The sequence below is a fragment of the Rhineura floridana genome, chromosome 3 (assembly GCF_030035675.1).
Source record: "Rhineura floridana isolate rRhiFlo1 chromosome 3, rRhiFlo1.hap2, whole genome shotgun sequence".
Lineage (NCBI taxonomy): Eukaryota > Metazoa > Chordata > Lepidosauria > Squamata > Rhineuridae > Rhineura > Rhineura floridana.
Window position 1 is genome coordinate 6679417 of NC_084482.1, and position 19896 is coordinate 6699312.

Consider the following 19896-nt stretch of genomic DNA (forward strand, 5'->3'; position numbering starts at 1 on the left):
TTCCTCAAAACTTTGTGGGTGTGCTTTTGAAAGTTTTAAAGTAAAAGGTGCATATTCATGTAGGGGAACCTCCTGACACTGTATGTGACAGCGACACACTCTTAGTAAATAGCACAAATGCCTTACTAAAGAGGGGCCCATTTTCCTCCTATATATAAAAGGCTTTCATATGGGGTCAACAAGGACTTCAATGTGATTACAGCACCACCTGGTGCCCATGCGGGAAAGTGTTCCTGCGGGAACAGAGACCCGTCGCAGCACATTGTCTCTTGAGGCCCAGGTGGCCTCGGTGGCACGGAATGCTTTTTACCATCTTCGATTGGTAGCCCAGCTACGTCCCTATCTGGACAGTGACGACCTCGCCTCAGTTGTTCATGCTCTGGTAACTTCTAGATTGGACTACTGCAATGCGCTCTACGTTGGGCTGCCCTTGAAGACTGTTCGGAAACTACAGCTAGTCCAGAATGCAGCGGCCAGATTGCTGACGCGGACCAGAAGGTCCGCTCATATAACACCTGTTCTGGCCCGTCTGCACTGGCTTCCTATTTGTTTCCGGGCTAGATTCAAAGTGCTGGTTTTGACCTATAAAGCCCTACACGGCATGGGACCGCAATACCTGGTGGAACGCCTCTCCCAATATGAACCTACCCGTACACTGCGCTCAACATCTAAGGCCCTCCTCCGAGTGCCATCCCATCGAGAAGCTCGGAGGGTGGTGACTAGAACTAGGGCCTTTTCAGTGGTGGCCCCCGAACTGTGGAATAGTTTCCTTGATGAGGTGCGCCTGGCGCTGACGCTACTATCTTTTCGGCGCCAGGTGAAAACCTTTTTATACTCCCAGGCATTTTAAAGTGTATTTTAACAGTATTTCACTATTATCTTGTATTTTGGACGTTGTTTGGTTCTTTTATTGTTTGTTTGTTTTTGGTTCTTGATTTATTGTATTTATTGTACTTATACACTGTGCTTGTTTTATCTTTTACGTACACTGCCCAGAGAGCCTTCGGGCTTAGGGCGGTATATAAATTAAATTAAATAAATAAATAAATAAAATTCCAAGAATTCAACATTCTTTCCTCTCAGCATCCTTCTGTTCCATCTGTAGGGAAGGCAATAGCATCTGACTAAGCATCTAAGCCAGTGCCAGAGACCCTTCTGCCTACTTCACCTTTCTGTGACATTCCGGCAGCTCAGCCAAACAACGTGAAGAGGATTCATAATTACTACCAACTACGCCCTCAGTGCATTACAGATATAAATAACCTATTTTGGAATTTCTCATTCTCAGGAAGCAACGTGGCAATCACGAAAAGTGAGGTAACACACTAATGGCGATTCTTCAGCCTCGGTGGTGACTGTTAAGACTGCAGGTCAAAAATGAAACAAAAAGAATGAGGGAAGATAGCCATACATAGTCAAGGTGCATATTCGCCATCATCTCAGAATTACTAATCATATAATAATCCCATCATAATTAAATTGGATGGGTCGCATCCAACACTGTTCTTCCATTTATGGAAGGCAAATTGCTTCAGTGAAGACTACCATGCAAACTTCCCCTTTCTCCTGCATTTCCAGGCCCTCCTGACCACTTCCCAAACAGTTCCAAAAGGTCCCCCAAACCTCTAGAGGAGATTTGGGAGGGGTCTCAGAGAACTGCAGAGGGAAGGGGAGGGGGGAAATCAGCAAAAAAATCCTTCCATCCACAGAAGCCTCTTCCATGAGTTAAGGGACACAACTGGGTACAATCCTATAATTATTATGTAGCATAAGCCCTGAGACACTAGGGTTCAACTCCAATGCCAGCCAGACTCAGTGGGTGTGCCTGGGCAAGCACAGTGCTTCAGAGACAACTTTAGGGTGCAGTTCTAAGAACATTTACTTGGGAGTCAGGCCCACTAAACTCAGAAGGGCTTTCTCCCAGTGAAACAAGTATAGAATTGTTCTGCACACCTATAAAATGAGGGGGGAAAGTGACTTGGGAAGATGTTACCTGTGTTGGGGCTATCACACCTGCATCATTACATTTTGTTTTATAAAGGAAAGTTTGTGTTGCTTTCCCTCAAAGCACCCTGGAATTGTAGTTATGCAAGAGTTCTGAAGAATACCCCATCCTTTAAAAAAATTATTACAGAACAGCATTACAGAAATTCAGTTCTCAGGTTTCACTTTATGTGTGACTTTTAAAAGTGGTTTTATAGAGCTAGCTAGCTGCCTTGGATTGTTTTTTAGTCAAAACGTGGGTTCTAAGTGAAGCAAGCAAGTAGATGATCCTTTGTGGCTTTACCACAGTTTGAATACATAACACAGATACACTTTTAGTCAGGCTCAAAAAACAGCACATGCTTGGTTGCCTGTGGTGAACAAGAGTTGTTTGCAGGTAACCACAGATGGACATTTTTATGAATTAGAAAGGAGTTGGTTCTACTCTTTCCTTTCAAGCTAACGTGTCAGAAAGAACTCACTCCTACAGGCAGGGGTGGGCTAGTAACTTTTGTTGACTTACTTTGCATGGTTGTCCTCTGTGAAGGGGAAGACTCGTCAGAGAAAATGAGAAATTGGTAGATCAAATTTGCAATAAATCCCAGAATGCACTTAAGCCTCTTGGTCTTAGCAATGTATAGCTTATTAAGCAATTTGTCACATTTTGAAGTGAACTGTAACATAATGCTTAATTTCTTACATGGAGAGGAAATCCAGCTTCTTTCAAATCCAGCTACAAGGAGCAAGTCGTGGTTCCTTAGTGATGAAGGACTCTCTGAACATGCTCATAAAAATATCAGGGTACTAGGACAGGAACCTGTGGCATTTCAGATGTTGCTGGACTCCAACAGCCATTAGCCCCAGGCAGCATGCCCAATAGTCACAGTTTATAGGAGGTATATCAACTTATCTTTACCATGGGATATCAAGCAGCTATAAATAATATACGCCAACGCATGAAAGATATTGACCACCAGCAACATTTGGTATTAATCAGAAACCAAAGACATAACCCCACATTTTTCACCCCAATGCCATATTTACTAAACCTAGAAATCCCAAAATACCGTAAAGCTTTTTCCCAGATCAGATTGGATATCTTACCGTCGGCTGTTTTGGAGGGCAGGTTCACTAAAATTCCATACAAAAATCGAGTATGTCCTTGTGGGGAAGATGTACCTGAAAATAACACACATGTACTTTTCTATTGCCCCTTTTATAATGCATTAAGACATCAATTGATTATCCCCCTTCTGGCCACTTTACAACATAAATCTGAATGCTTTTGGTTGCAACATCTTCTTGATGATACATCGCCCATTATAACAATCCAGGTTGCAAAATATAGTGTTGCTGTTCAAAAACTCAGATCCAATATTTTAAAAAGCTCTCCTAATTGAATATATTACCCAATAGGATGAATAATATTATGAAATATAATCTATTTTTATATTGTTTTAACTGACTTCTATTTTAAAAATTTTAGTTTATTGATTTTATTAGAATTGTCATCAATGTATAATTGCTGTGTTTAAATTTTCTAATGTATTTTACTGACCATGTGGTTGAATAAACTGTCATTCATTCATATAGGAGGTATAGTGTCCAGCAACAACTGGAGGGCCACAGGTGCCCTAGCCCTGTGTTAAAACCAACACTAAGCCCAGAGCCTGAAAGCAGATTCCAGTGCTAAACTTTGGCTCCAAATAAATTTCAATTCAGCAGATTGAGATTTGGAGGAAGAGGTTTGGCAGCCCTTGGCCCCAAGTGGTAACAATATGACAATTCAGGTTTGGGTGAGGCAGTTTATTTCACCAAAGGTTGATACAGTTAGGGATGAGATGCAGCTACAGAGGTCGGAGGACTGGAGTAGGGTAAAGAAGAGATGCTGCAGGAGGTTCAGGAAGGCAGCATGTAGCCACGTGTGACATAGACAGAGCATCACTAGTTCCAGCAGTTGCTCAGCGGATCTGTGGGGAAGGAGAAGAGGGTGAGGGTTATTCCTGCCCCGGGCTGCAGTAATTCTCTTAGGAAGCACTGTTCATCCCACGTGAAGTGGAGCAGCGCTCTCTGTAACTCAACAAGGTCTTCATTTGGTTCAACCCAGTGGTAACTGTTTGTACTTAGGGTGACTACAGAACGACAGTGCCCGGTTCATTTATCAAAGAATAATGCAGATGACCTTACGGACCACAGTAATAAACACAGGAAAGGAAATTTAATGATGCAAAGGACAAGGCCGTGGGCTTGTGGCTTAAGAACCATAACTTTTTCAAGCTGTTGGGAAAGCAACATAACGGGTAACATACAAGTTATCAATTGGATGAAGGTACAAAAAGAAAAGGTTTAATTCTAAGATTATTTAATGCAAATAACTTGGGGGGCATGGATGAAAGTTACACAGCGCTGATCAGCTCCCCATCTCCTTTGGATACATGTACTGTATACTCATGGTCTTTATCATCCGTTATTGATGTTAACTTAGGACTATCTTTACTATGTTCTCTTTTAAATGGGGTGATCAAACCTGATTTAGCCATGCTAAACAACTGCAGGATAGGGGCCATCAAGACTTCAGAATGAAGGTATGAGGAATTCCGATGGAGTTGGCCAAGCTACATATTACATGCATTACCATTTTTTACAAACAAACAAACAAACCAAAAAGTGGCCTGCTCTTACATGATGCCCCATCCAGACTGCCTAAAACATCTGTACCCATCTAGCCTCAGTATCAGGTGCTCTTAGGCCATTCACTGGGCTCCAGGTAGCTGTCCCCAGCGTATGTCACTTGGCCCTGAAACTTCTTCCCACCATAGTTCCCCTTGCCCATTTTTCAGGAGGAGGCACAAGAACTGCTTTGAAGGGTCCCAGCCATAGATTTTACAATTCTGTTTCCTGCATCAGCCAGCCAGATGCCTCTTGAAGCTGGGAAGAGGGGCACAAAGGTCATCCTGTTTGTCTCCAGCATCTATTACTTAGAGCAGCCTTTCCCAACCAGTGTGCCTCCAGATGTTGTTGGACCACAATTCCCATCTTTCCTGACCATTGGCAATGCTGGCTGAGGCTGATGGGAGTTGTGGTCCAACAACATCTGGAGGCACACTGGTTGGGAAAGGCTGACTTAGAGGTACTGTGAACTCTCTATTTAGCTTAGAGGCCAGTTCCTTCTCCCATCTCCACTCTGCCACTACAGTCTGTGGAGTGGATCCTATGCTGCACAACAAGGAGCAGGACCTTCACTGTTATTGCTCCAAGGTTGTGGAATGACTTTCCTAATGAGCCTCCCCCCCTCTCTCAGTAATGTTCTGGAGACTCTGTTAAACCCACCAGTCCTGAAAGCATTTTGGCTGCAGAGGTTTTGTTCAGCTGTGAAGTGTTGGTTTTTGTTTAAATTGGGCAGCTTATTGTGTTTTAATCATTTTAGTAATTGTTGTAAACTTCAAGCATTGGAGAAGCAGGATACAAAATATTTTAAACAGAAATGCTGTTGAATTGCTATCCCAAGGTTTTTGTTTCCTTTCCTTCCTGGGTGTGGCAGCAATGGTATTTGCAGGATGGCATACTAACATTCCACTAGATTTGAGATTTGGTTTATGTAGTACATCCCACAATGGCTTTGCATGCAACACTAAACCATGTAGATGAGCCTGAATGAACCTAAACAAAGCACCGGCTCATGTACTTCCCCCTCCTCCTTCTGCACAGCCAAGGAGGAGGACTCTTGACAGGGTTAGTTAACTTTTAAGGAGCCCTATCTTAGTGATATGTTTAAACAAGGGATCCAGGTTTAAAACAAGCTCTGGCTGCTTTGATAAGCCACTTTGTAACCCATGGTTTGAAGCTGCCTCATTATTAAACTAACCTGAGTTTGTTTGGTCACATCCACACCATACATTTAAGGGATCTGGCTTCCGCCAAAGAATCCTGCGAACTGTAAGAATTGTTAAGGGGGCTGGGAGGGGTAAACTACAGTCCCTAGGATTCTTTGGTGGAAGCCAAGTGCTTTAAGTGTGCTTTAATTGTATGGTATGGATATGACCTTAAAACAGGTTCCATGGTTTGAATGCACCCCTAAATCAGGATACCTTAACAGTGAAAATAAACGGTGCCAAAGTCTTTCTCCTAGCCACGTGGGTGAAGGAGAGGGAAGGGGGAAGATGTACAAGTCTGATGTTTTGCTCAGATTTATTCAGGCTTGTCCATATGGTTTAGTGTTGTGTGCAAATCAGGCAAATCTCTTATGCTGCAACTTTTTTCTTAGAGACAGGAGTGCCTACTTTAAAAAATAGGAAAAAAGGAGAGCTGCTCTTTTACTTGACTAAGGGCTCTTTCCTGAACGGCAGTAATCCAATTTTTATGCAAAAGGCTGCTGCATTAATTAGGTTTAAGTTTTATCAATTAAAAAAATGAAACTTTCTGCCAGAAATATATCATACTATTAGGCTTTAGTGTTCTTGCATGTTTATTCTTCATAGTTTAAAATGGATACAATCCACAAGGAAGTTCTCATTTGAAAGTCCCATTTGAAAGTGCTTTTGGGCTGCTAGCATCCATTTCAACGGGGCTTGGACAGAAGAATTTCCCAGTGGCTTGAGAGCAGAGACGGGGAAACTGTGGCTCTCCAGATGTCGTTGAACTCCAACTTGCATCAGATGATGCGAGGTGGAGTACAACAACATCTGGAGGGCCATAAGGCTCCCCATCCCTGCTTTATAGGGCATTGTTATGGCTTTTACCTTCAACAACAAATCCATTCATTCACCGCCCAAGATATTGTATAGATATCCAATTGCTTCTCCTCCCATTTAATGAATAAATACAGCTACAGAGAGCAGGCTATTAGAAGCTACTAGCACCACTGGCCAGAGACCAAACCTCTCATATTCAATGACCATGTATTTTGGACTACCAGGTGGAGTGGATGAAACTGGAGATGGAAAGTACCATCGGGAATTTATTGGCAAGAGAGTTCCAGTAGCAGGCAACTGGTGTTGTGTTAGATGGACTACTAAAGGGTTGTGGTGGTGAAGGAAATAGGTTATGAGTGGGAACACTCCAGATTCAAAACTCACTTCAGCCATATGCAGGGGATTAGGCAAGACACTCCCTCTCCGCTTCAGTGACCCATCAGTAATACAGGGATACTGATACTAACCTACCTTAGAGGGCTGTTGCAAGGATTACAAGGCAACATATGCAAATTGTCTTGAGCACTCAGAAAAAGGCAAAAACAAACAGTAATATATTCACATTGGTCTAAATTAGGAGGGCAAGGCGTTTTACTTTCCCAGTGTTTTAGACATACCTCTCCACCACTGAAGTTCCCCTACTTCAGAGCTCCTAATTCTCACTGGACGCCTTCCCCCAGCCCTACCAGCTCCTTCCATTCCGTACCGTATACTTGTCCCATTTCTTCTCTGGGTCGTAGGGCTCCCACCGGCTCGCAGGGAAAATGTGCTTGTTCTTCTCATACCAGCTGCGAAGCACAACCTTGCCAGCATGGGACTGGGGATAGTGGACAAGAGAGGAGTCAGGGGACTGGCCGGGAAAATCACTTCCCAACAAGCTCAGAATGGGGATGGGTGTAGGAAATCTGACTCTGTTGACAAGGATTGTTTGGAAAAGGAGGGGAAATGTTCAATGAAGACAGAGGGGAGGAACTTGCTTTGCATGGTTGGTGGGAATAGACTCTTTACATCAGCCTTCCCCAACCAAGTGCTCTCCAGATGCTATTGGACCACAACTCCTGTCAGCCCCAACCAGCCCGGCCAGCGGTCAGGGATGATGGGAACTGGAGTCCAGCAACATCTGGAGGGCTAGGGAAGGGGGCTTTGCATTGTCTCTTGCCAGGGTGATGGATGGCACACTGCTGTTGACTATGCAGCAGACTGGGGACGGACAACAGTGCTGCTCTTACACTGGATGGAGGCTTCCCCCAGTAAGTAGACCTGTAAAGCCCAAGGACTTAGCAAGGCTGGGTTAGATTCCCCCCTCCTCCTCACCTCATCTTTTTCCACCGTTGCGTCACTCAGAAGCCGAACATCATCATGTACATCAAAATTGAAGAGCGGCCCTGGATTGGGGAGGACACCAGGTGAAATAAAAAAGGCTCACACTGGTGCATATTGCTCCTACCCCACAGCCTGAACCCCTCTCGTCAACCTCACCCAGTGCTTCATGCCCCACAGGAAAACCTAGATCCACTTTTCAGCCTCTCCCTCTCTACTACTCACACCTACAATTGCGACCTTATCACAGGGCATGGAGTCCCTGCAAATCGTCTGTCCCTTCCATGCTTATACCCCTTTTATCTCTTCTCTCACCCCAAGTGCCCCTTTCTCTGCCAACATGCCAACTGCAGCCCATTCTGTCTCTATCCGCCACCATGTCCTTCCCACAGGAACTAGAAGAGAATGCCGGTCACTCTCCTGTGGTCGGCTCAGAGGAGAGGAAGGCAAAGGCTGGCAGTGAAGGGAGGACAGAGCAGAACTCACCGCTTTTCCCACGGGCCTTGGTGACAATGAAGTCATAGAAGCTGTGATGCTAGACGGGAAGACGACATGGGTTTAGGAAGAAACGTCTCTAAAAATATTCCCCCGCCCACACAGAGGAACCCTGCCAATGGAGTCACTGTTATTTGGAGCAGATGGGAATTGCCCCCACCAACGTAGAAATGAGGGCAGCATTCTCCCTCCTCAAAGGAAGTGATAATGGATTTGTTTCAATGCTTGAAGAGGAATGGGGTGCCACCCCACCCTTGCAGACCTACAACTATCCTACTTCTTTTCAGGGGGACTTAATCGAGTCTGGCCTGACCATCCCACTTCACACGCTGATTTGGTCAGAGGAAGATTCCATAAGACTGCTGAGGGGGGTGAAAACTGGAGGGCTCATAAATACCTGCTTCTTGACATGGGAGGTGGGTTTTCCGAAAAGCAAGAACTGGCAGTTGCTAGGACAGGCACAAAGTCCCTGTGCACAGCCAGTTGAGTGTTTTCTCCTCGTTTTGGTTCAAACTTCTCTTGGGGATGGGAGGCGGCCAGGGAGGTGGGGGAGGTCCAGCTTCACACACCCCTCTAATACTCTAGAGAGACTAGGCAAGTAGATTCAGTGCTTCCAGCTTTTAGACCACTAGGGCACAGATGTGAAGTGTGCCTAATTTCATATTCAGTTTTACTACGCAAGTCACTTCGAGGCACTTAAGTGCAAAAATGCAGCTAATATAATAAAGAAATAAATAATATAGATGCTGCCCCTCCGTATACAGAGGGACCAGGGTAAATAGAGGAACACTGAGAGGCAGTGCAGGGTATGTTGGGCCAGGGTCATTGGCTCACATGTGGGATGATCAGATCCTCCTTAATGTACATAAGTTGCTCCACACCAGCTGACCTGCAAGGGGAGAGGGAACAGACATATTCAGAGACTGAACCCAACACCTTGTGCTCTCCCTCCGGGAAGCCTCATACCCCAACACCCAGAAACCACTGCCAAAATGTGATTCAGAACTGTGTTCACTTCTCCTGCGGTCTGCTTACTATTACAACTTCTATACGTTGGCTGCGTTACAAATTCTGTGTTGCTGGTTATTGCTGTGACTTTACATATAAAGTAATCCTTCTCATTTTACAGTTGAGGCTATGAGGCAGAGAGAGCGCAACTTTGCACAACTCCAGGACTTGAACTCAGATTTACCTGGCCAACTCCAATACTCACTACTAGAGCACAATGATTTGATCTCTAAAATCCGCTCTCTTATGCTGTGGTCGACATAGCCCTATCATTACCAATTAATTAATTAATTAAATTTCTATCCTGCCTTTCCTCCAGAAGGAGCCCAGGGTAGCAGTCATACTATGAATCTCATGCCTACCACCCTGTGCGAGCAAACCCAACTCTGCCAAATTCTTTACCGGAGTTCACTGAAGTCCTTACGCAAGATCTCCAGGGCCTTTTGTAGGAACTGCTGTATTGTGTTGCCCTTCTTCATCTGCACTGCGGGGAAATAAGAGTGTCAGTCTGGAACAGACCTCTCTCACTTACATGCCCTAACCCAAAAATATAGCCTACAGAATCCTCAAAGATTGCATATGCATGTATGTATGCCAGGTGTGGAGGTCGATTTATTATTTACATCCCACCTTTCCTTCAAGGAGCTCAAGCCAGCACATGTGGTGAGTACATATACTCACAACAGCCCTATGAAGTAGGTTAGGTTGAGAGAGTGACTGGCCCAAGGCCATCCAGTGAGCTGTATGACCGAGTGGGGATTTGAACCTGGAACATCAGAGTCCTATACTGAGGCTCTATATACTACCCCAGGCTGACAAACCTCTCTTATGCCCACTCATTCTCTCTCTCTCTCTGTGTGTGTGTGTGCATATGTATACATATTTGAATGAGAGAGGGTCATTTTGCATATAGGATTAATGGCTTCAGTCTTTAATTGGTAGATTAGAAAATTAAGGTGTGGATTATTTGGTGCAAGTAGTTTTTAATTCCTGGAGATGAGAGTTAGTAAGTAGCCGTAAGACACTGTAAGTAGCCGTACATTGTGGGTCAGTGTGCCAAATGGAAAAACCATCTGGGTTCCTAACATCCCACACACTAAGACTGCCAGTGTTTCCCAACCTCTTTTTATTTTTTTGTTGCTGGACTACAACTCCCATCAGCCCCAACTAGCATGGCCAATGGTCAGGAATTATGGGAACTGTAGTCCAGCAACAACAACAAAAAAAAGGTTGGGAAACACTGCGTGTAATCCAATAGACACTAACCTGGGAGTAAGCCCTATTGAACCCAATGGAGCTTACTTCTGAGAAGACATGTAATCAGTTGCAGGATAAGCTACCGGCTCCTTTTCAAAAGCTAAGAACTGAGCCTGATTTGGCAGGGAGCAAAGCTCACCTTGACAGTTCGGCGGTGCCCAGAGCCATCCCAGTAGCTGAAGGTGATTTCAATTTCTTCACCTGGCCAGAGATTGGAAGAGGAGAGGGGGAAAGTACATAGGCGTTAGAAGAAGGGCAGAGTCAAAGCCTCTTTAATTAGAACCATTATGAAAAACTCCAGCATCTTCCTGGAAGCTACACCCTCCCCCCCCCCAAATGCATGCCAGAGTCCAACAACCAATGAGCAGAGCCAGCCCAGGAGCATCACATTCCGTCACTCACTCTTGATCTTCTCCTGTTTGGCCTCCCATTCCTGGCGAAGTTCTTCTCGCAGGCGGTTTTCTTCCTCCTGGGAGATGAAGAGCCATTAATGTAATCCCTAAGTGGGGAAACCTGTGGCCCTCCAGATGCCATTAGACTCCAACTCCCATCAGCCCCCAGCCAGCATGGCCACTGGGTCAGGGATGATAGCAGCTGTAGTCCAGCAGCATCTGGAAGAGCCACAAGTTCTCTGCTCCTGCCTTAGTGCAAAAAAAGAACAATCCAAAGGGGGAGGGGAGGGATCAATGTGCTTCGGAAGATGTACTTGGGAAGGGGCGTTGGGGCATCACAGAGGGCAGGTAAGTACCATACCTCACGGTCACGGTCAGGCAGGAAGCTGGTGTCCACATCTGGGTTCTTTCCCAGCTTCTTCTTCTTCTTGGAGGGCAGTTCTGAGGGAGGGGTACATATAGGCATGAGGGAGGAGCTGCCCTCGAAATTCCAACTGCTTGAACTTGAGAGCCCCCCTTCCTCCTTTGCTTCACTCCCATCACCGCTATTCCAGGCCTACCCTGGGCTTTGCTCTCCTTCAGCAATCAGCCAGCCTCCCAGTCCTCACCTTCCTGCTCCAACTCTGCCTCTTCCTCTTCTTCCTCAGCGCCGCCATCGTCTTCCTCCTCCTCCTCTTCCTCCTCCTCCTCCTCCTCCAGAGTGAAGGACAAGCTCGAGATCTTGCGCTTCTGCTCTTGTTTGCGCTCCCGCTCCCGCATGCGCTCCAGCTTCCTGCGAGGGACAAGCCAGTGTCAGCTTCATAGGACACCACCCCCACCCGCACCCCCTCGTGGGGTGGGGGAAAAGATGCCTGAGGAAGGTAGAGGTCTGAAAAGCGGAAAGAGAACTGAAGAGGAAAGGAGAGAAGTGTGGATGCTAGAATACTCTCAGATCAGCCATATTTCTCAAAGTAGGAGGATCTGCAGGAAGGGACCTTAGAATCACAAAGATGCAACTCGCTGGGGCGGGGAGCAAATAATAATTCCGTATTTATTTATTTATTACCATTTATATTCTGCCTTTCTTTCTTCATGGGACTCAAGGCAGCTTTCACAGGGGTCCCAGTCAGTCTCCCATCCAGGCACTGACCAGACCCAGCCCTGCTTTGCTTCCAGCAAGGTGGCTGCATCATATGCCCTCAGCCTATGCCAGGGCTCAACAATGTTCAAAGTGCTTCCCAAGCATTATTGCAGTAATCTTCACAACAGTCTTGGGCCAGTACTATGCTGTCCGTACTGCAGATGGGGTGTGGAGGCCGAGAGAAAATACTGGCTTGGTCAAGGCCACCTTATGAGTTGGTGGACGATATATATAAAAAATAAGAACAGCCCTGCTGAATCAGACCAAGCGTCCACCTAACCGAGCATCCTTGTTTCCAACTGCAGCCAGCAGCTGCCTTTGGAAAGCTTACAAGAAGGGCATGAAGGCAATAGCCTCTCTTGGTTTGTTCTCAGTCTCTGGTATTCAGAAGTATAATGCTCCTGAACAGGGAGGCTCCATTTGGCTAGTTGACAGACTAATTAAGATAACAGGTCTAACTATTTTTTAAATCCACGTAGACTAGCTCAATTCATTTAGTGAATTCCATAAGTTACTTATGCAATGCACGAAGACACACTTCCTTTTGCATGTCCTGAACCTGCTGCAAATCAGTTTCACTGAATGACTGTGTGCCCTAGTGTCATGAGGCTTAAACCTGCTCTCTACTCACAGCCTACATCTGGACAGCCATCTATCAGGGATGCTATTTGACTAGCCCTTGCAGCTGTAAGATCCTTAACCATTACAGTACTCCAGCTCTCAAACACCACCCTATAACATAGAAAAAAAGTTCAGCAAGGGGAGAAAATATGCCAGTTCCGGCCTACTCAGTGCGCCCATAACTCACAACTGAAGCTCTTTGGACTGCTCCTTCTTTGCCAGCTGCTTTTCCCGTTCCTTTACGAGTGCTTCTTGCTTGGCCTTCATATCGTTGAGGGTCACCAGGCCTATCAGAAGAACATGTGCTGGGAATCAGGCCTGCTATGGGATGATCACCCAGCATAGTGCCAGGAAGTAGCAGCTATGCATCCATCCAAGTTGAGGGATGAAGACTAGGACTCCTGGGTTCTGTTCCCCAGCATGAGGCTCTTTTGCCCACACTCACCAACAGTGCTGGATTTCAGCTCAGCTTCCACTGCATCATAATGGGCAGAGAATTTCTTGTCAATGTTTGATTTCATGATGTTCTCCTGCCATGGGATAGGGGAGATCAAGCTTGCTGCAAGAAGCTGGAGATCCTGACAATGTTCCCAATCCAATTTCCAACCCACCTTCTTAGAATAAATCTAGAGAGCTAAAACTATCCCAGAGGAGGAAGAGAGAATGGGGGACATTAACCCACGCGCTGTTGGGCAGAATGGGGGGGGGGAGTTTCTAGGAAAACCTCACATGCCCTCAGTGTTCTCATCTCATCCTCCCCTTGGTTTAAAATAAGCACTCACACTCAGTATTCCAACTATTTTAGATTTATAATACAATAACTTGTGTTAAAGACTTGAGGCAGATTATGTACATTTTCTAAAGACTTCAATTAAAAAAAAAAGAAAAAACCCTTTTCATGAAGGAAAAAGTGTGGTTGAGGATGGACAGGTCCTCAACAAGAATGCTTGGCTACTCAGGTGATGCTGCCAGGAGGAATTCAGCAACTGAGCATGAGGAATCAGATTCCACGAGAAAGGACTGACAGCCAATACGAGATACAGCTGATCAATACTGGAGAGAATACCTTCAAGCATTACCTTGGCAATCCAATAGCAGATTATTAATCTAGGACATCTACACCATCCTTCCCCAATCTGATGCCCTCCAGATGTTGTTGGACTTCAACTCCCATCAACCCCAACCAGCATGGCCAATGGTCAAGAGAGATGGAAGCTGAAACATCCCAAGAGCATCAGGCTGGGAGAAAGCTGATCTAAACGACTGGAAGATGTAAGCCGCCCAAGTACCAAGTAGGAGGATCTGCAATCTTGTTTGGAATGGATAAGTGCCCTGCAGAACCACAACAAGGCCCAAGACAAGAGCAGACAGAGACCATTTGAGACTTTCAAGCAACAACACACAGCCTTTTCATATACTAAGAAGGAATCCAGGGGAACAAGGAAGGTGAGCTAAAAGTGGTCAGAAGTAGAGCTATTGTTACCAAAACGTGTTGGCAAAGCTCTCAAGACTGAAATGTCACTATTATTGAAGGGCATAACTTGTTACAGAAATACAGGAAGAGGAAAAAAGACTATTAACTTGATGCATTGAAGAAGTAATAGAAGTTTGCCCAGGTCCAAGATGAACAGAATGGCAAAACCTGTGAATGTATCTAGGTGAAGACAGAAAAGGAGATAACATTGTGAACGTGTTCTTATAGACCAGCAAAATCAAGTTGGATGAGGAATTCTCTAAGAAAGAATTTGATTGTCCCTGACACTAAATATACGGTGTGGAATTTAAGGTCTACTGCTCTTAGGGAAACAACTTTCTGTTTAGTGTGTTTAGGATTACAGAATAAAACAGGGTTTCAATCCATACACCCAATGCATAACTTTAAATCCCCTAATACAGCAGAAAAGGCAGTTCGCTCTGCTCCCTCCCTGGTCCTGTCATCCCAGCTCAGGAATGGCACACTTGGGAATCCTGCTTGTCACAGCAGACAGAGAGGGGACGGATACCAGGATTGGAGTAGGCAGAACAAGCTGCAGCTATGTTATCTCCTTCTGCTTTGGGGGAGGATTTAAAGGGCACATGTCTGATGTTCAGGTAGCAAGGTGGCAAACCTACATTCAAGGTAATAAAAAGGGACTAACTCAGGGCTGGAAAATAATTCATGTTTTGAGCGACACTTCTGAGTATCTAGAATTTTTCTAAGTTTGCTGCAACTACCATATTTGTTGGAGACAGAACATATTGGCTATTCAAGAGATCTTATGTGCATTTGAGATTGTTTTTGTCTTTCAGAAGTTTATGGAACAGCCAGAAGCTTACCCCATTCAAATTTTAGTTCGCTCTCTCAGAGCAAAACTAATGGACAATGTGAAGGTGCAGGTGTCTCAGCTGATGTGTACATGCTAGATGTGATTATCCAAATAAAAGGAAACAGAAAGGATAGCAAAGTTTAGGTTTTAAAGGAGGCAGGGGGAGAAATAGACTTGAAAAAACTGAGACAGTAAGAAAAGTTTATTGGAAAGATATGTTAAGTGACAAAGAAGTTGGCGGTGATCAATTACTGATAGTAAGAGGAAAACTGCAAACCGTTACCATGAAGAAAAAGGATAATCAGAGAAGAGACATACAGCTACATAGGAATTTGCAGGAGGTGAGAAGGAAAATAAAATTATACAGAATACATCAAGCCAATACCAGAAGAATAAAAACCTCTGAGAGAAAATTGGTAATGGAGAGGTGGGGACCCTGTGACTCTCCAGATGTGGTTGGACTACTAAACCTATCACCCCTGACTATTGGCCATGCTGGCAGGAGCCAATGGGAGTTGGAGTCTAACAACGTTGGAGGGCTATGAAGGTCGCCATCCCTGTGGTAAAAGAACAAGCACCTAGGGAGGTTGTGCAATCTTCCTGGAGAGTTTTTCCAAAGAAAAACATTTAAGGTTGCTTAGGGCAGGGGCTAGACAAAGTGACTCATAGCACTCCTTCAATTTGTGATAGCAAAAGACAGAGACTTAACAAAAAGCATGCCAAGGGCCAACGGAAGTGAGGAGGAGGAATCACAAGGTAAGTGTTATCAGCTCCTATTGCCAAAAGATACATGTTGGTTTTAAAGTGTTTTTACCTATCATGCTTAGCTTAAACATGGTCTGGAAAGTTGTATTACTAGCATCCATAATCGCATTGCAATGTCAAATATTTACTAGAATGTCCATTTGATCACTTTGGCTTCCTATCCTGCACAACGAACATTATACATAGCAGAAAAATGGCTCAAATGCATTTTGGCATCACATGTGAAATGCACTGTAACTTGTAAGCATGCATAAACATAGTTTTAAAACAGTCTTCGATGGTGAAGAAAAGTATTTTGTATCTATTCTTTCAGACAACATGGCAGCAAAGAATAAAAAATCCTACCCCTGCCTTTTTACCCATTCATTGCATCCAAGAGTCACCCCCACTCCTCCTCTGAATGATTCTGGACCATACCCTCATAATAGTACCAGCCTCTCTCAACAACCAAATCCCCCACGTCTTCCCCCTTAAGAGTTTCTGAATCCCATCACCTCAGCAATTCGCTGCCTCATCTGTTCCATATGTTCACGCTGCCTCTCTCTCTTCTTCATCAGCTGGAGTGCCCGGCCAGCCTCACTGGCAGCTCCTTTGTATTGCGCCATTGCTGTAGATGGACCTGGGAGGCAACCCCCCCCCCACACACATTATTTATTATTATTAAATTTACATCCTGCTCTTTCCTCCAGAAAGGAGTCCAGGGTGGCAAACATATCAATATTAAAACAATCCAATTAAAAATTCTAAAAACAGTCTTCAAAACACAACCTTAAAAAAACAGTTTAACATTCTTAAACACAATCATCTACTCTCAAACTAATAATAATATATGAATGAAAGGAGAAGCAGCCTTATAACAAGTAACTGTTAGCCCACCTGGATCTGTACTATCTACTACTCAGGTCATGGGCTAGATTTCCCAGCCTTGCTATCCAGTTAACTAACGATGTTAGAGGTTGAGTGCGGGACCTTCTGCACACTAAGCATGTGTTCTACCACCAACCCACAGTTCTATCCTAAATAACACCCCCGCCAATACAACAAAGGTTGATCCCCAGAGAAGAAGATAAGGCTGAATGTAGAGGACAGAGGACCTCGGGGTGGGGATGGGAGTCCTGGATCTGCAGGAAAAACAGTGAAGCACAAAGGGAACCGCGTGTAAAGAAACTCTGGGGTCCTTGCCTAATCAAGAGGGGTGGGGGAATCTTCTTTCTCTCCAAATAGTCGGGAAATATTTTCTCCAGCAGTAGATCCCACCAGCAGCGTTAAATACGTCACTCATAAGCGACAAGACGCAACTAGCCTCCCTCTTCCTGTTTTCATCTACAGGCAAATACAAAGGAAAGAAGTGACTGAAACACAGCCGGATCTTCCGGTACAAAAATCAAGCTGTCATTGGCCATGGTCGCGGAGTGGCGTAGTTCTAGCCCTTGGCACCTCTATGGTGACAGTCCGGCTTTGCTCCGGAATGTCTTCCCGAGTGGAAAACCAGCCCAGTGGCGGGGACTGCGACGATGAGCCCGTGTATGTGACAAGTTTCTGCCTCCATGATTTGCGACGGTTCGGAACCGGTATCGCTTAAAGAGCTGCCACCCAGAGAAGGAAATAATGTCGTTTACTAACCCCTTTATTTCTCTGTGGGAGCCTCAGGCTCGTTATTATTTACTTTGTTTCCTGTTGCGCTTCAGTTTCTCGATTGCCGTTCAAAGAATCTCCACCTTGAGAAGACAAACGTGGTTGAACAGAGTCATACAGGTCGAGCCTGTACATATTTACTCAGAAGTAAGCCCCACTGATTAAATGGAACTTACTCCCAGGTAAGTCTGTATAAGATTGTAGCCTATATAGTTTTTTCCCCAATGGCGTCCCTTCCCCTTTTATATCTCTTTAGATTGTTAGCCTGCGGACCGGATTGTTGCCTTTTTAATACATAAAAAGTCTCGCTCGCTCTCCGCCCCACTAGGAGCTGCAGCTTATTGTAATGAGTAATGGCCATCTGAAGGGATGTAGCTCATTAAAAAGAGATGGAAAGCATAGCGAATTATGTCTAGGCCTAGGTATACGTTATGCTTGTCTTGTACTTGTTTTTTTTCATTACCTACCTTTTGCGTTGCCTCTGCGATGCAACATCTTCAAAATTGTGTGATAAGCAATAATTCAGTGTGTGCTGCGTTCCTACGAAGATGAAAACTTTCACTTGGTAGTAAATCATCCAACTTTCTCCCTCTGTCCTCCCCCCCCTCCAAGTTTATGTAGGCAGCTTGTGCTTTTTGGGGAGGAGGGAAGAGGACACGATGCTTTCAGCACGCTGCAACAATGGGTATTTGCAAATCCTGTGCCTTCGAAACTTTTATGGAGAAATTCAACAAGTAAAATCTTTTCCATAGTTGCATCTCCATTTCTTCAGTTTCTGCCTTTCTGGCTTTTAAAGACAACAGCCCTGGCAGAAAAGGGATGTGAACCCAGTGTGTGTGTGTGTAGGGGAATAACTTTAAATACATATATAAAAAATTAATAGAATGTCCGTTTCAAATCACTGTAACGAAAGTTAGACCTTCTGTTTTATTTAAATGTTTCAACTGCATTTACACAGGTAATTCCTCTGTATTTCTGCCATGTTTGCTTGCCCGGATGTGGAGAATTCTGTGAAGTTGAAATTGGAAGTGTGTGGATCTGTTTTTTAAAGATTCTTTTGATGCTGTTGTCATCTCAATCTCCTGCTAACTAGAAAATGGGCAGGGGAAAGGAAGGGACCATGAATGCCCTAAAGAAGTGATGGGCAATATACACAGCTACTCAGAAGTTTCTTTGAATTCAGTTAGACCTGCTCACAGGCAAGGATTGCAGCCATAGTCCCTAATACGCAATTTAAAAGTGAAATCAACCCGGAGGCTTCAATACAATTTATTATTTTTAGCTTCTTTGTGATTCTTTGGTTGGGTTATTATATTTTATTACCCATCCTTCACCCAAAGGTCCCAGGGCAGGTTACAACAGTCATTTGTTCAGTGTTCTAAAGCTCATTAGAACGTTTTCTAGTTTGAATCCACTTCTGTGTAGAATTTCCCACTATTATCAATAAAAAATTTCATCCTACTTGAGTTGGTTGTGCATTTCAACAGGAACTAACTCTAACTTCTTTGATATGTTCTTTCCACAATATCTATCCAAAATGTTTATCCTGTTTAAGTTATGCAAATAAACAAACATGAAAGTTCATTTGCCTATTTATTCTGTACCAAGGTGGCTAAATTAAAATGCATATACTGATACGATTATAAAATTGTCTAATCTTTTAAAGCCATCCAAGCTGGCAGCCATTGCTACCTCTTGTGGTAGTGAAGTCTGCAGCTTAACTGCGCTGTGTGAAGAAGCCCTTTCTTTTGTCTGTCCTGAATCTTCCACCATTCAGCTTCCTTGGGTGTCCATGAGTTTAGGGCTTTAAACACTAACGTGAGCACCTTGAACTGGGCCTGTAAATGAACTGGCAACCAATGCAGCTGTTTTAAAACAGGGGTTATATGAGTTCTAAAGGGAACCCCAGCCAGTAATCTGGCTGCTGCATTTTGGACCAGCTGAAGTTTCCGATTCGTCTTCAAGGACAGCCCCATGTAGAGTACATTGCAGTAATCCAGTCTGGAAGTTACCAGAACATGGAGCACTGTGGCCAAGTCTTCTCTGCCCAAGAGGCTAAAGCTGGCACACCAGTCAGAGCTGGAAAAAGGCACTCCTAGCCACTGAGGCCACCTGAACCTGCAGTGACAGTGTTGGATCAAAGAGTACCCTCAGACTGTGGACCTGCTCCTTCAGGAAAGAGCAAACCCATCCAGAACAGGCCATCTTCCCACCTGCTGGATGTGAGAACTCTGGCCACATAACACCTCTGTCTTTGCAGGATGCAGCCTCAATTTATTGGCCTACATCTTGTCCATCACTGC

At 44.6% G+C, this 19896-nt stretch overlaps 1 protein-coding gene across 2 annotated transcripts; it reads right to left on the bottom strand.

Moving 5' to 3' along the window:
- Nucleotides 1-3774: 3774 nt before the first annotated feature.
- On the bottom strand, nt 3775-17281 carry FAM50A (family with sequence similarity 50 member A). 2 transcript variants are annotated; one of them, XM_061614198.1, is made up of 14 exons: nt 17141-17281; nt 16453-16565; nt 13333-13417; nt 13075-13174; nt 11755-11918; nt 11508-11587; nt 11157-11223; nt 10894-10955; nt 9900-9976; nt 9324-9378; nt 8481-8529; nt 7989-8059; nt 7381-7491; nt 3775-3953 (listed from the first exon to the last, which is right to left on the bottom strand). In XM_061614198.1, the coding sequence occupies exons 2-14, from the start codon at nt 16561-16563 to the stop codon at nt 3945-3947; spliced, it is 1041 nt and encodes a 346-aa protein (XP_061470182.1). In that variant the 5' UTR covers nt 16564-16565; nt 17141-17281; the 3' UTR covers nt 3775-3944. The 2 variants fall into 2 exon arrangements, with proteins under 2 accessions (XP_061470182.1, XP_061470181.1); XM_061614197.1 differs by having other exon boundaries at nt 16453-16577.
- Between the last annotated feature and the right edge of the window lie 2615 nt (nt 17282-19896).